The following is a 14,777-nucleotide window of genomic DNA, read 5'->3' as shown; positions in this document are numbered from 1 at the left end:
ATTGGCTGGGAATCCAGAAGACAAGGAAAAGGCAAGTCTACGTGACTGGAGACTCTTTACTGAGAAGAATAGACAGGCCTGTAACTAGACTTGATCGGGACAACAGAAGGGTGTGCTGTCTGCCAGGGGCTAAGATACAGGATGTGGACCTGAGGCTGAATAGGATCCTAGTGGGAGCGGGAAAGAATCCATTGATCGTCCTTCATGTGGGAACGAATGATATGGCTAGTTACTCGCTGGACTGTATCAAGGAGGATTATGCCAGACTGGGGAAGACGCTCAAAGAAATCGAGGCTCAGGTGATCTTCAGTGGGATTCTGCCAGTTCCTAGGGCAGGGCGACGAAGGAGTGACAAGATTATGGCGATCAACAGATGGCTCAGGCATTGGTATTACAAGGAGGGCTTTGGGATGTACGGTCATTGGGAAGCGTTTACGGACAGACAACTGTTCGCTCAGGATGGACTTCATCTAAGTAAGGAAGGAAATAGAATTCTAGGATGGAGGCTCGCCGACCTCATCAAGAGAGCTTTAAACTAGGAAGTTGGGGGAGATGGTTGGGAGATGTTCAGGAGATCTCCACGCCGGAATATATCCTGGAGAGGGAAGTAAACACAGTGAGAGGGGATACCCTTGCGGACCAAAGAATTTATCCAAGGAGGAATAGTGGAGTAGAAACCAGATTAACGCGTGATGCTGGTGGTAGAAGGTCTGTGCACGATGGGGGAAAGAATGTCATTGACACTAAACGCCAAAAATTAAAATGTCTCTACACTAATGCGAGGAGCCTAGGTAACAAGATGGAGGAACTGGAGCTACTGGTGCAGGAAGTGAAACCAGATATTATAGGGATAACAGAAACCTGGTGGAATAGTACTCATGACTGGAGTACAGGTATTGAAGGCTATGTGCTGTTTAGAAAAGACAGGAAGAAAGGCAAAGGTGGTGGAGTAGCCTTGTACATCAATGATGAGATTAACTGTAATGAAATAAGAAGCGATGGAATGGATAAGACAGAGTCTGTCTGGGCAAAAATCACACTGGGTAAAAAAGCAACTAGAGCTTCTCCTGAGATAGTGCTTCGGGTGTGCTATAGACCACCGGGATCTGATTTGGATATGGATAGAGACCTCTTTAATGTCTTTAATGAAGTAAACACAAAGGGGAAATGTGTGATTATGGGAGACTTCAACTTCCCGGATATAGACTGGAGGACAAGTGCTTGCAAGAATAATAGGGGTCAGATTTTTCTGGATGTGATAGCGGATGGATTTCTTCATCAAGTAGTTGAAGTACCTATGAGAGGGGATGCCATTTTAGATTTGGTTTTCGTGAGCAGTGAGGACCTCGCAGAAGAAATGGTGGTAGGGGATAACCTTGGTTCGAGTGATCATGAGCTGATTCAGTTCAAACTAGATGGAAGGATAAATGAATGTAGATCTCAGATTAGGGTTTTCGATTTCTCGGGGGCTAATTTTAAAGAGTTAAGGAAATTAGTTAGGGAAGTGGATTGGACGGAGGAACTTGCGGATTTAAATGCGGAGGAGGCCTGGAATTACTTTAAGTCGCAGCTGCGGAAATTGTCGGAAGCCTGCATCCCAAGAAAGGGGGAAAAAACCATGGGCAGGAGTTGAAGGCCAAGCTGGATGAGCAAGCAACTCAGAGAGGGGATTAGGAGAAAGCAGAAAGCTTACAGGGAGTGGAAGAAAGGCAGGATTACCAAGGGAAGCTACCTAGGTGAGGTCAGAACATGTAGGGATAAAGTGAGGAAGGCTAAAAGCCGCATTGAACTGGACCTTGCAAAGGGAATCAAAACCAATAGTAAAAGGTTCTACAGCCACATAAATAAGAAGAAAACAAAGAAAGAAGAAGTGGGGCCGCTATACACTGAGGATGGAATGGAGGTTAAGGACAACCTAGGCATGGCCCAATATCTAAATAAGTACTTTGCCTCAGTTTTTAATAAGACTAGTGAGGAGTTTAGTGATGATGGAGGGATGATAAGCGGGAATGTGGATATGGAGGTGGATATTACCACAACTGAGGTAGAGGCCAAACTGGAACAGCTTGATGGGACAAAATCAGAGGGCCTGGACAATCTCCATCCGAGGATATTAAAGGAACTGGCACGTGAAATTGCGAGCCCGTTAGCGAGAATTTTTAAGCAATCAATAAACTCGGGGGTTGTGCCGTACGACTGGAGGATTGCTAACGTAGTCCCTATTTTAAAGAAAGGGAATAAAAGTGATCCAGGTAATTATAGGCCTGTTAGCTTGACGTCTGTAGTATGTAAGGTCTTGGAAAAAATTTTAAGGGAGAAAGTAGTCAAGGACATAGAGGTCAATGGTAATTGGGACGAATTGCAACATGGATTTACTAAAGGTAGATCGTGCCAAACCAATCTGATCTCCTTCTTTGAGAAGGTGACGGATTACTTAGATAAAGGAAATGCGGTAGATCTAATTTACCTCGATTTCAGTAAGGCATTTGACACGGTTCCACATGGGGAACTGTTAGTTAAATTGGAAAAGATGGGGATGAATATGAAATTTGTAAGGTGGATAAGGAACTGGTTAAAGGGGAGACTCCAGCGGGTCGTATTGAAAGGTGAACTGTCAGGCTGGAAGGAGGTTACTAGTGGAGTCCCTCAAGGATCGGTTTTGGGACCGATCTTATTTAACCTTTTTATTACTGACCTTGGCACAAAGAGCGGGAATGTGCTAATAAAGTTTGCGGATGACACAAAGTTGGGGGGTATTGCTAACACGGAGAAGGACAGGGATACTATTCAGGAAGATCTGGACCACCTTGTAAACTGGAGTAAGAGTAATAGGATGAAATACAACAGTGAAAAGTGCAAGATCATGCACTTAGGGATTAATAATAAGAATTTTAGATATACGTTGGGGACGCATCAGTTGGAAGCGACGGAGGAGGAGAAGGACCTTGGGGTATTGGTCGATAGCAGAATGACTATGAGCCACCAATGTGATACGGCTGTTAAAAAAGCAAATGCGATTTTAGGATGCGTTAGGCGATGTATTTCCAGCAGGGATAAGGAGGTGTTAGTACCGTTATATAAGGCGCTGGTGAGACCCCATCTGGAATATTGTGTGCAGTTCTGGTGTCCCATGTTCAAGAAGGATGAATTCAAACTGGAACAGGTCCAGAGACGGGCTACTAGGATGATCCGAGGAATGGAAAACCTGCCTTATGAAAGGAGACTCAAAGAGCTTGGCTTGTTTAGCCTGGCCAAAAGAAGGCTGCGGGGGGATATGCTTGCTCTATATAAATATATCAGGGGCGTTAACGTTAGGGAGGGAGAGGAATTATTTAAGTTTAGTTCTAATGTAGGCACGAGGACGAATGGGTACAAACTGGATATTAGGAAGTTTAGACTTGAAATTAGACGAAGGTTTCTAACCATTAGGGGAGTGAAGTTTTGGAACAGCCTTCCGAGGGAAGTAGTAGGGGCAAAAGACTTATCTGGCTTCAAGACTAAGCTTGATAAGTATATGGAGGGGATGTTATGATAGGATAGTTTAATTTGGGCAATTGATCTTGGATTATCACCAGATAAGTCTGCTCAATGGTCTGCGGGGAGATGTTGGATGGGATGGGAACTGAGTTACTGCAGAGAATTCCTTCTTGGGTGCTGGCTGGTGAGTCTTGCCCACATGCTCAGGGTTTAGCTGATCGCCATATTTGGGGTCGGGAAGGAATTTTCCTCCAGGGCGGATTGGCAGGGGCCCTGGAGGTTTTTCGCCTTCCTCTGCAGCGTGGGGCATAGGTCGCTTGCTGGTGGATTCTCTGCAGTTTGAGGTCTTCAAACCAGTTTTGAGGATTTCAATAACTCAGTCCTGGATTAGGGGTTGTATAAAAATGGATGGGTAGGGTTCTGTGGCCTGCCGTGTGCAGGAGGTCAGACTAGATGATCATATTGGTCCCTTCTGACCTACGAGTCTATGAGACAACAACAGGTCATGCTAATTTTTACCTTGCCTTCTTTTGGAGAAGAGATTGAATATTCAGGGGAAATCAAGGAACTGAAGATGCCTTCAGCACCTACTAGCAGACAATCTTCAGATTTTTGCTTTCTGTGTCTCTTCTCTAACTCTTCAAGGTACTTGGTTGTTCTAGTAACCTGTGCTTTTAACTGGCTCAGCTCTTGGCAAAGATATCCGATGCTATCTACAACTGCTATCATTAACATTAAGTTGCAACCAAATGATTCCCTGCTTTTTTTTACTTGCTCAGGAAATCTGTCCACTGAGGGTTGCAAGTAATCCATCAAGGAATGAAGTGAAGTTTTTCATCTTTTCACTTATGATCTACACCCCGGAGCTAATGAAGAGGAAATGGATGGAGAAGTCTCTGCTGGCACTGTGTTTGAATGATGGCTTATTTTGCAATTCCTAGGAGATTTAGGCTAATTCCTAGGAGATTTAGGTTCAAATAGGGATGTGTGGGGATTTGTTTATAAATCAGGAAACTGGAATGGAGACTGGCAATGAGAAAAATTACAAAGACATAAGAGGAGAGAGTGTGGCACTGCACCCTATATTCTTCACAGTAATATTATATGATTATTACATACTCATAATGTATTTTATGCAAGATAGGTCAAGTGAGATATCATTGGAAAGGTTATGATTTACTGAATATGATTATCCTATTTGTAGGCATGTATCACTTTTGTATCTAAAGTTAGGAATATTGACTATGTATCTGCATCACAAATGTATTTACACCTGGGGAACGCTCACTAGGCAAAAGACTGTCAGTCTAGCTGGCGAGCTGGGAAGGGCCCATTCAGGTTACAGGGCCATTAGAAAACAATAGATTTTAGAAGAAGATAATCTCCCATCAGGGAGCCTTCCTAAAGACACTGTAAACAGCCTCCGACTCATGGCTGCTAGGACGCTACAGGGACAGGTGACCAGGTGTCCACTGACTGGTGTTGGAACGAAGCTTGGAGACAGGGTTCCCACCATATGCAAAAGCAATTTAAGGCCACTCGAGGCCAATGGGGGCTGCAGAAAGCAGCGTGGGCCGAAGAATGTGCTGGCCGCCCTTCCTGCAGCCCCCACTGGCCTGGAGCAGTGAAGAGCTAGTGTGAGCTGCGACCGGCCGAACCTGCAGACACGGCAGGTAAACCAACCTGCCTGCCCTGCAAGGTGCTTTCCTTGAACAAGCGATGAACTGGCTTTGAGAACCACTGATCTAGAGTGTGCAGGCGGCATTTCTCCTCGTTGGTTATGTGAGGCTTTTGACAGAACACCGGGAGGAAGATATTCTGGTTGACATGGAATTAAGACACCAACTTTGGCAGGAAGGCCAGATGGGGCCGCAGCTGAACCTTGTCCTTGTAGAACACCATGTACAGGGGCTTCGAAGTGAGGGCTTTATTCTCAGAGACTCATCTCACTGAAGTAATAGCTACAAGGAATACGATGGACCTGTGAGCCTGGAGAGGACCAAGTTAACATCCCACTGGAGAACCAGGCCCCGGATCAGCAGAAAACGTCTTTCAAGGTTTTTCAGGAACCTGATCATCTCCTCATGTGAGAATACAGATCTACCCTGGACCTGGGGATGGAAAGCTGATATGGCTGCCAGGTGCACCATGACTGAGGAAAAGGCAAGGCCCTGGTGCTTCACGTGAAGCAAGTAATCCAGGATGGACTGCAAGGACAAGTGGGTCGGGGAGATATTCTGCTCTGACGCCAGCAGGTGAAATGCTTCCACTTTGCTAGGTAAGTCATTCTGGTGGAAGGCTTTCTGCTCTCCAAAAGAACCTGCTGTACCCGAGTAGAGCAGGCTCATTCCTCTAGGTTCAACCACACAGCATCCAAGCCATGAGTTGGAGAGAGGTGAGGTTCAGGTGCAAGAGCCAACCTTGATCCTGCTAGAGTAGGTCCAGGCCATTAAGAAGTGGCCACAGGGCCAATACGGCATAGGTGCAGCATTTCTAATCTGCTGGGGGGTGCTTCTCCTGACTCCGTGCAGGACCCACCCCCTCCTACCCCCAAGGCCCCACCCCTGCTCTGCCCCTGCCCCGCAACTACTTGACACTGCACTGGACCTGGAACAGCCCTTGATGAGCCATTTGTCGAGGTACGGGTAGATCTTGATACCTTGACATCTGAGGTAGACCACGACCACCAACATGCACTTCATGAATACCCTTGGTGCCGTTGCTAGGCCAAAGGGGAGCACCGTGAATTGGCAGTGGGTGGTACTATCTACAAAACATAGGAATCATCGGTGTCCCTGAAATATCGATATGTGAAAGCAGACATCCTTCAGGTCGAGCATACGGTACCAGTCTCCCAGATCCAGGGAAGGAATGATGGAGGCCAGGGACACCATGCAGAACTTCGATTTCTTGAGGTATTTGTTGACGTCCTGCAGATCAAGGATGTGGCGTAGACCCACTTTGGCCTTTGGGATCAAGAAATAGGAGTAAAATCATTTTTCCCCTCAGTGAAGAGGAACTTCATCTACTGCTCCCACCTGCAGAAGGCCCTGCACCTCCTGAGTGAGTAGATGCTCGTGAGGAGGACACATGAAGAGATGGAGAGGATATACCTCCCTGCTACTCCGCTGAGGACCCACTAGTCTGATGTTGTAGAGGCCCAGGCAGGGAGAAAGGGAGACAGGCGGTTCGAAAAAAAACAGGGATGTTGGATCCAAGACACAGGATGAAAGATCACACTTCAGTGCACCCTCAAAATGCTTGCTTATTACCCAGTTGGGTGCGGGTACATCTCAAGTGAGTTCAGGAGGCCAGCTGATGGCCTTGCCAGTGCTTACAGCCCCTGTCCTTTTTACTGAAGGACTCTGAACAAGAAGGGACCTCAAACCTGTGGGACTGTTGCAGCTTGAACAGCTTCCTCACTGGCAACCAGCATGTACAGCACCAGTGAGTGTGAAGGGGCCTCAGAGTCTTAACTTGCTGTCTATCTACTCTGCGAACAGCACCAAGCTGTCAAAGGGGAGGTCCTGGGTGGACTGCTGAACCTCTGCCACTAAGCCCAACGACTGCAACCAGTCTCATTGAAATGGCCAAAACCATAAACCAGGATGTGGAGTCTGCCACATCCGAGGCCACTGGGAAGACTGTCCCAGCTACCGCTCTGTCCTCCTCCAGTATAGCCAGGAATTCCTTCCTGGGCTCCTCAGGCAGTGACTCTGAGAACTTGGCCATGGACTGCCAGATGTTATAATCATAGTGGCCAAGTAGGGTCTGATGTTTGGACACTCTTAGCTGGAGGCTGGCCATAGAATAAATCTTTCTACCAAAAAGATCGAGCTTCTTCGCCTCCTTATTCTTAGGGGTTGGTCCCAGTTGGCCTTGTTTATCATGCTCATTGGCTATGGACACTGAGAGTGGGCTTGAGGTGGCGGGTAGGTACTGGTATTCAAACTCCTTAGCAGAGACACAGTACTCTCGCTCTGCCTGCTTAGAGATGGGGGCAGGGAGGAGGGGTTTTCCCAAAGGGCTTTGATCAGTTTCACAACTCCCTTGTGTACTGGTAATGCCACCTTCAAAGGGGGCTGCTGCACTCAGCACGTTGAACAGGGAGTCTGAAGGCTCCACCACCAACTCTGCTTCCAGCCCGAGATTCAGCGCCACCCTCTTCAAAAGCTCCTGGTGGGCTTATGTGTCATCCTGAGGGACCATGTGAGAGGGGCCCGCTAACGCCTCGTCAGGCAAAGATTAGGAGGAGGCAGGTACAGATGGGTTTCTCTGCAGCTTGAGGTCTTCAAACCAATTTTGAGGATTTCAATAACTCTGTCCTGGGTTAGGGGTTGTTATAAAATTGGATGGGTGGGGTTCTGTGGCCTGCCTTGTGCAGGAGGTCAGACTAGATGATCAGATTGGTCCCTTCTGACCTATGAGTCTATGAGATGGGCCTGGTAACTCTACTGCCTCTGCCAGGGGAGCCTCGACTGGAGCTGGCTGTCCCTGGGGAGCTTTCTCTAACTCCGCTTCCAAGTCAGGGGGTGGGCAGGAGACTGTGGCCAACAGTCTTTCTGATGCCCCTGAGACCAACCAATGCCCCTGAAATGGTTGGGAAAATGCCCTCAGATTCCACAGGTCTCAGGAGTTGGCCAGGATCAGGGGTTCCACAGGTGTCAGGGATTGGCCACTGGCCCTGGAGCCATGCAGCCCCTGGGGGCCCAGAAGGAAATGCCAATGCCCCGGCGGGTGGCCTTGATCTGCAGGTAGGTCTTGCTCCTCGTTTTCAGAACCCTAGGAAGGGGAGGCTTGTCTGGGAGACCAGAACGGGACTGATGTTGCCTGTCTACCCTGTTCCTGTCGGTTCTCTATGCGGACCTCTGCTGGGAAGCTGTACCAGGACCATGTCTCTCAGTGCCGCGATTGACACTTCATGCTATGAGAATGGTGCCACTCCATGGACTGGGAGCAAGAGAATCCATGTCTTGGAGACCATCAATGCACCCGTGGGGATCCGTACCAGCAAACCAGAGATTTGGGACACTCCGAGTGCCAGCGCTCTGGCAACACACCTCTAAGAGTCTGCTCCAGACAGCTGACGATCAACGCTGGGATCCCGGTGAACATTGCCTACAGACCGGGGAACCAGGCCGGGAACTCTGGCAGGTAAGCCGACCTGCATCCAGGGGCTGGTGGTGCTGTTCAGGTGAGCGCTGGTGGGGTACCCACTGCATTGACAGAGACTTCTGGAAGGATCCCAGGGCAGGTTTTCCCTTTGAACATGGCACCTCAGTAGTTGGTGTGGACAGCACCAGAAGGAACAATATTTCTGTAGTGACCTGAAAGACCTCCAGCAAGGACAGCACCACCAAGCGCCAAGTGCCTTTGCCGCTTTCCGGGGATCAAAGGGGACTCGACAGCTCAATAGGTGCTGGAGCCTGGTGACAGTCCACAGCAAAAGAGCTGCCCCTTGTGGGTCTTTTCTCTTCTCCAGCTCTCTCCTTCCCTTTATAGGACACAGGAAAATGCCCTTTCCCAGCCTTTTTTTTGCTTTTTAGCTGGTACCAGGGATGGGATCAGCGCCAGTCTGAGGTTGGTGCCAGCGGCACACTCCACGCCGAGGCGGCAGTGCTCAGAGCAGAGTCCAATCTAGTCGGCTCCGATGCCAGTGCAAGGGCAGACTCCATAAGGAGCGCTCAAAGACGAATGTCCTGCTCCTTTTTCGTTTGTGGTCTGAAGTTCTTACAGATATAATGCTCGTTGCTCACGTGGGTCCCCCCCAGGCACTTTAGGCAGCTTTCATGGGGATCACTGACTGGCATAGGTTTCTTGAACCAGTCACAAGGCTTGAAGCCCAAGGACCAGGACATGACCCATCCCTAGACTAAGTTCTGTCGAGGACTAACCAACTGTTATTAACTCTAACACTACTGGAACTACAATACTATTCAAGTTTTTAACAATTGTATACAAAAGATTCACAACTAGACACAGCTGAGAGAGACGTAAACTTGCCGAGGCAAGGAGACATTCCAGCATCATCACAGGCGGTAAAAAGGAACCGAGGGAGGAGGGAGCTGATGGCATCCCTTATACCACTGCATACGCACGCCACTCCAGCGGGTGCCAGAGCCAGTCCCCTACAAATATCTCTGAGGGGAAAACTTCCGTCACTGGTGTGTGTGGCAAGCACACACACCTACAATGGAATGGACATGAGCAATCACTTGAATAAGAATTCCTTGTTTTTATAGTGTGGTCCTTTAGGATTCTGGTCAGTTTTCACTTCCTGGCTATTTTCACCAGTGTCCAATGAAGCATGAGAAGAATGATGCACCATCATTGCCTACACTCAAGTCACTTAAAAAGTGACTACCGTCCTCTCTCCCCTATAACTCAGTTTTGTTTTCTTCAAACTCCAGTCACAATCCAAATATTTGGTTAAATTACTCTGTGTTTGATCTTTAGTTGTAGTTTACATTTTTATGGGATAATGACAGTTAAGAAAAAAGTCTGCAGGTGCTCTAACCCAATTTATCTGCTGCCATGCATCATGTGAACCTTCCCAGACCATATTTTAAAACTTCAAATTAGCCATAAATAGCCTGTTAAATTTTGAATGCCCTTCCCAACAATTTTTTCCAGTTCCAGGTTGGGGAAAGAATATCCATAGTCATTTACACCCTTGATCTTTGTCTGAGCATTCAGTACTTACTTAAGGATAGTCCATGCAGAACTGCACAGTTGGGACAGTGGTACAGATCAATGTCAACAGCATGGTGCTCCTCTACTTTGACACAGCTGAAAAGAAAAAAATTGTTTTCAATGCTCATGAGAATAAAAAAAGAATCTCAAGAGTCTAAATCCTTTTATTTTCCTCTCTATCCTGCCTCACCCCCCTCCCCAAAAAAATCAACATTAAGTCTAGCAACATTTACCAGACCATATTGTAGCTCTACACAGTCAGAACTACATACATTAAGACTCCACTCTAGAGCCAAACTATATTTGTCACTTTCAGCATCTATACAGCGACTTTAACAATATGCAAATCAAAGTTTAATTGGGAATACCATTAAAGTATCTGATAAAAAGTAACCAGATGGAAGTAAATTCCACAGTGTAACTACACAAATGCTTTGATCTTAATTACAAGAAGCAGGGTGTGCAAGGTAATTAAAGCAAAGCCAGAAAAAAATGTATTACTGAAGTCTAAGCACTCGTAGTTTACAGAAGACACCATGGAAGCTTTGTTGCTTCTCATGTGGCAATGCATGTCTTTGGTAGCATACTGTACAAAAAAAAAATTTCTTAAAGCACACAGACTGCTATTCTCTCAAACTTCACAGGGAAATAAGGTATACTATTCATTTTTCCTTATACTTTCCCTTGCAACAGCAGCTAAAAGTGACCACACTAAGTATATTCTTCTGATCTGCAAAAACATATGCATCGTTTTTAATAAATGAACTTCTTTATAATGCTTGTTATAAAATACCTACAATTAGGCCATTTATAAATACATTATTTAGACCAAACATTACAGCAGGTTATTTCCTCTCTTGGTAAGATTACACCAACACATATGGATGGCTATAAAAACCCAGCAGTGTTGGAAAAGATCAGTTTTTCTATTCAAGATGGCTGGATATGAAATGGAGTATTGATAGCGATATTTTGCAGGTTTTGCATCACTAGAGATTAATGATTTAGAAAAGCAGTGTTTATACAGAATTTTCTCAAAACAAAATTTATTGTTTAAATACTCTTTTTGCTGAGAGGCATCCAAAGTTTGACAGAATTCCTCTCTCTTCAAAGTATGTGACCTGTTCATCAATAATGATGAAAGATGAAGAACGGTTTTTATATCATAAATAGGGCCCTACCAAATTCACAGTCTATTTTGGTCAATTTCTCAGTCATAGGATTTTAAAAATCTTACATTTCATGATTTCAGATATTTAAATCTGAAATCTCAGTGTTGTAATTGAAGGGGTCCTGACCCAAAAAGGAGTTGTGGGAGGGAAGAGGTCGCAAGATTATTGTAGGAGGGGTTGCAGTACTGCTTCTGTTACTTCTGCGCTGGTGCTGGTGGCAGCACTACCTTCAGAGCTGGATGCCCGGAGAGTGGTGGCTGTTGGCCGAGCACCCAGCTCTGAAGGCAGATCCACCACCAGTAGTAGCACAGAAGGATGGCATGGCATGGCATGGTATTGCCACTCTTACTTCTGCGTTGCTGCCTTCAGAGCCGGGCGCTCAGCCAACAGCCACCACTCTCCGGCCATCCAGCTCTGAAGGCAGCACAGAAATAAGGGTGGCAATACTGCGACTGCCCTAAAATAATCCTGAGATACGTTTCTGACTTACATAAAATTCGAGCTATGCAATGCATTTCAGAAAGAAATGCTTGCATAAGTCAGGGAACATCTGTATAGGGTAAACACACACAAAAACACAGATTTCACAAGGGGAGACCAGATTTCATGGTCCATGACACGTTTTTCATGGCCACGAATTTGGTAGGGCACTAATCATAAAAGTTTACAAAAACAGACAAAACTGAACATTCATATTTATAAATCCAATGCAAACAGATAATTACCAATACTATTGCCACGTAAATTAGGTCCCAAGCCATAACAGACCCAATGTCTACAGCAAATTGGTTAAAAATGCAAAGCTCATGTGCCATATCTGACTTGTCAAGAAGAGAGTGCTCTTCAGTGACATCCACTGGGATCTAGGTATCTTGTATCACGTTTAGTCACAAGTGTATATTATATATGGTAGCATGAGAAGTCAGTTAAAATGCTTGTATTCATGGAGCACAACTAATGAACTCTGCATCAAAGTTGAACTGCTCTGCATTCAAAATAAATAGTTGTATTTACACAAATATTTTATTGTCTATAACAATACATTAAAAGTGGTCTAAAGATAAAACAGAAATGCTCTTGAGTTTAACAAGAAAATATTAAATGCTCCCACTGATTAGATAAAGAAGATTTATCATATGTAACCTTTTATAAAAATATGTAGGTTTCATTGGGTAATTTCACAGCTATCAAAAAACTCAGAGTATTAAAAGCTGATCTCTTCCCCCCACACTCCGCCTCTAATTGTGATAGAGTTTTAAGATGGTTTCAGACAGATGTTTTTATTAGGCACATTTTTCATTTTTATTTTTATTATAAAGGACAAACTTAAAAAAACCATTAAACACACCATATATATATTAAAAAATGCCATGAAACTCTTTAATTCACTAGAATTGAGAGCCACAAGTCAAACTCCTGACTATGCCATAGAAAAGTGTTCTAAGTGCACCACAAAATATCCAAAATCTTTGTACAACAAGATGTACACTCAAACTTTAAGGCCAGAAGGGACCATCATGATTGTCTAGTCCAGGGGTTCTCAACCTGCAGCCCAATTAGCACACAGCTGGGGCCCACCTGTGCTGCAGAGGAAGGTTTAAACAAAACAAAAACAAAAAGAACAAAAAAAGGTCTCTGCCAATCTGACCCTAGGGAAATTCCTTCCCAAACCCAAATACAGCAATCAGTTAGACCCTGAACATGTGGAAAATACCCACCAGCCAGTCACCTACAAAAGTATTCCCTGTAGTAACTCAGAGCCCTCTTCATATAGTGTCCCATCGCCAGCCGTTGGGGATATTTGATGCTAGTTATCGCAGATCATCTACCTACCATTGTAGGTCATCTCATCACACCATCTCCCTCCATAAATTTCTCAAGCTACGCTTAGGGTTTATTATCCCCCACTACTTCCCTTGGAAGGCCATCCCAGAAAGAAAATGGATAAGAAAACATGTACACAAAATATTTGAGGATACCAAACATTCAGCTTCCCCCTCCTCCCCCTCCCCCCCGAACCCCTCTCCTATTCAGTTTCTCCGCTCCTTTCCCATCCAAAAAAGAGCTTTAAAGCTGTTTAGGACTAATATTTTAAAGAAATTAAGTACAAAACTGAAGTTGCAAGGCAGTTAAATTGAGTCTCCATGAGGTGTTTGCAAAGTGAAATACTAGAACAATACTTGTAACTTATTACAAATATACCTTCTCACCACCACCAGTAGCAGAATCCTTTCAAAATTAGTTATATTGTTATATTAGCTACAGGGTTTATATGGAGGTTGTTTTGAGTTTGTTTTTTGTACAATGAAGAGAACTTTAAAACAAAATGATTTAGCCTCACATATGTGTATAGAATGCATATTAAACTAAACTGATATTTTGAAGCGGCTTTTAAAAATGACATCTCCACAGGATTTTCTCTCTCCAAAAGATGCTTTTATAAAATAGAAAGAAAATCCCCATTTTAGCTACTCTGTGCTTGCAATAGTTATGTACATGTTAAAGATTAATACCATACCTTTTTAAAATATATTATTGCTAATTTTCAAACTATCACAAATCAAAACAAAATTCTACAAATTTACTACACAAAAGGTTTTTCTATTAAATAGGTTTTGCAAATTTTTGCATTATATTTTGACTAAAACATGGCCTACAGTTCCTATGCATAGTTTTGTATCTAGGTTGCACATGACAACTAAACTCTTTTATGTTAGTTGTACCTTTATTAGTAGAACCAGCTTTCAACTACTGCAAGATAAGCAAAGAATAACCCCTCCCACTCCTTGTCCCTAGAAAAGAATGCCAACTGAGCATTTTTATCCAGGGGAATGGGGGTGGAGATACCATATCAGTTTGGCAGATCCCATGGAAGTCTGGTTAGTCATTAATTCAAGTCAATTGTCTCCAAGTGTCAAAAGGACGCCAAGTAAGCAAAATCTGAAGATTCAGACAACAGAAAGTGCTAAAGATGTCACTGTCCCAATCCACCAAATGGCTCTGGAGCTATTCTGTAAGCAGAAAGTGTTTTGTTTAAGTCACAATTTGTGACTCCTTCACGGAGCAAATTTACACAATCAAAATATTTTAGAGCTTGGGTTGCAGAGGAAGACTGAGAAACAGATTGAAAATTTTGTCATCAGATACAAACATTTCCTTCTGTAGAGAAAAAGCAAGTTGAAAAAATGAACTGTATTTGAAGGCTAGTCTAAATAACCAAGCCAGATCATTAATATTCTGAGGGTAAAACTAAGTCATTTAAACCTTAAATCTAAGATAAAACTGACTGATGAGGAAGTAGCCTTAGACACAAAAGATTCCAAAGCTGTTCATTTTTATATCACGCTGCTAAGAATTGAGCAAACTGAATTTATTTTTTTTGCTAAAAAAAAGGAACCAATAGCTATCCATTAGTCCTATTATATTCCAGTGTCA

The 14,777-nt window shown here is 44.4% G+C and overlaps 1 protein-coding gene across 1 annotated transcript in view; it reads right to left on the bottom strand.

Moving 5' to 3' along the window:
• KDM7A (lysine demethylase 7A) overlaps window positions 1-14,777 on the bottom strand; it is a 100,819-nt gene that overhangs the window by 67,802 nt on the left and 18,240 nt on the right. The window contains exon 2 of the mRNA XM_030544159.1: window positions 10,181-10,266. Coding sequence (XP_030400019.1) covers window positions 10,181-10,266 — 86 coding nt within the window. The remainder of the gene's footprint in view (window positions 1-10,180; window positions 10,267-14,777) is intronic.

Source organism: Gopherus evgoodei, chromosome 1 (genome assembly GCF_007399415.2).
Source record: "Gopherus evgoodei ecotype Sinaloan lineage chromosome 1, rGopEvg1_v1.p, whole genome shotgun sequence".
In the NCBI taxonomy this organism is placed as follows: Eukaryota; Metazoa; Chordata; order Testudines; family Testudinidae; genus Gopherus; species Gopherus evgoodei.
This window is presented reverse-complemented; position numbering and strand designations above follow the sequence as displayed.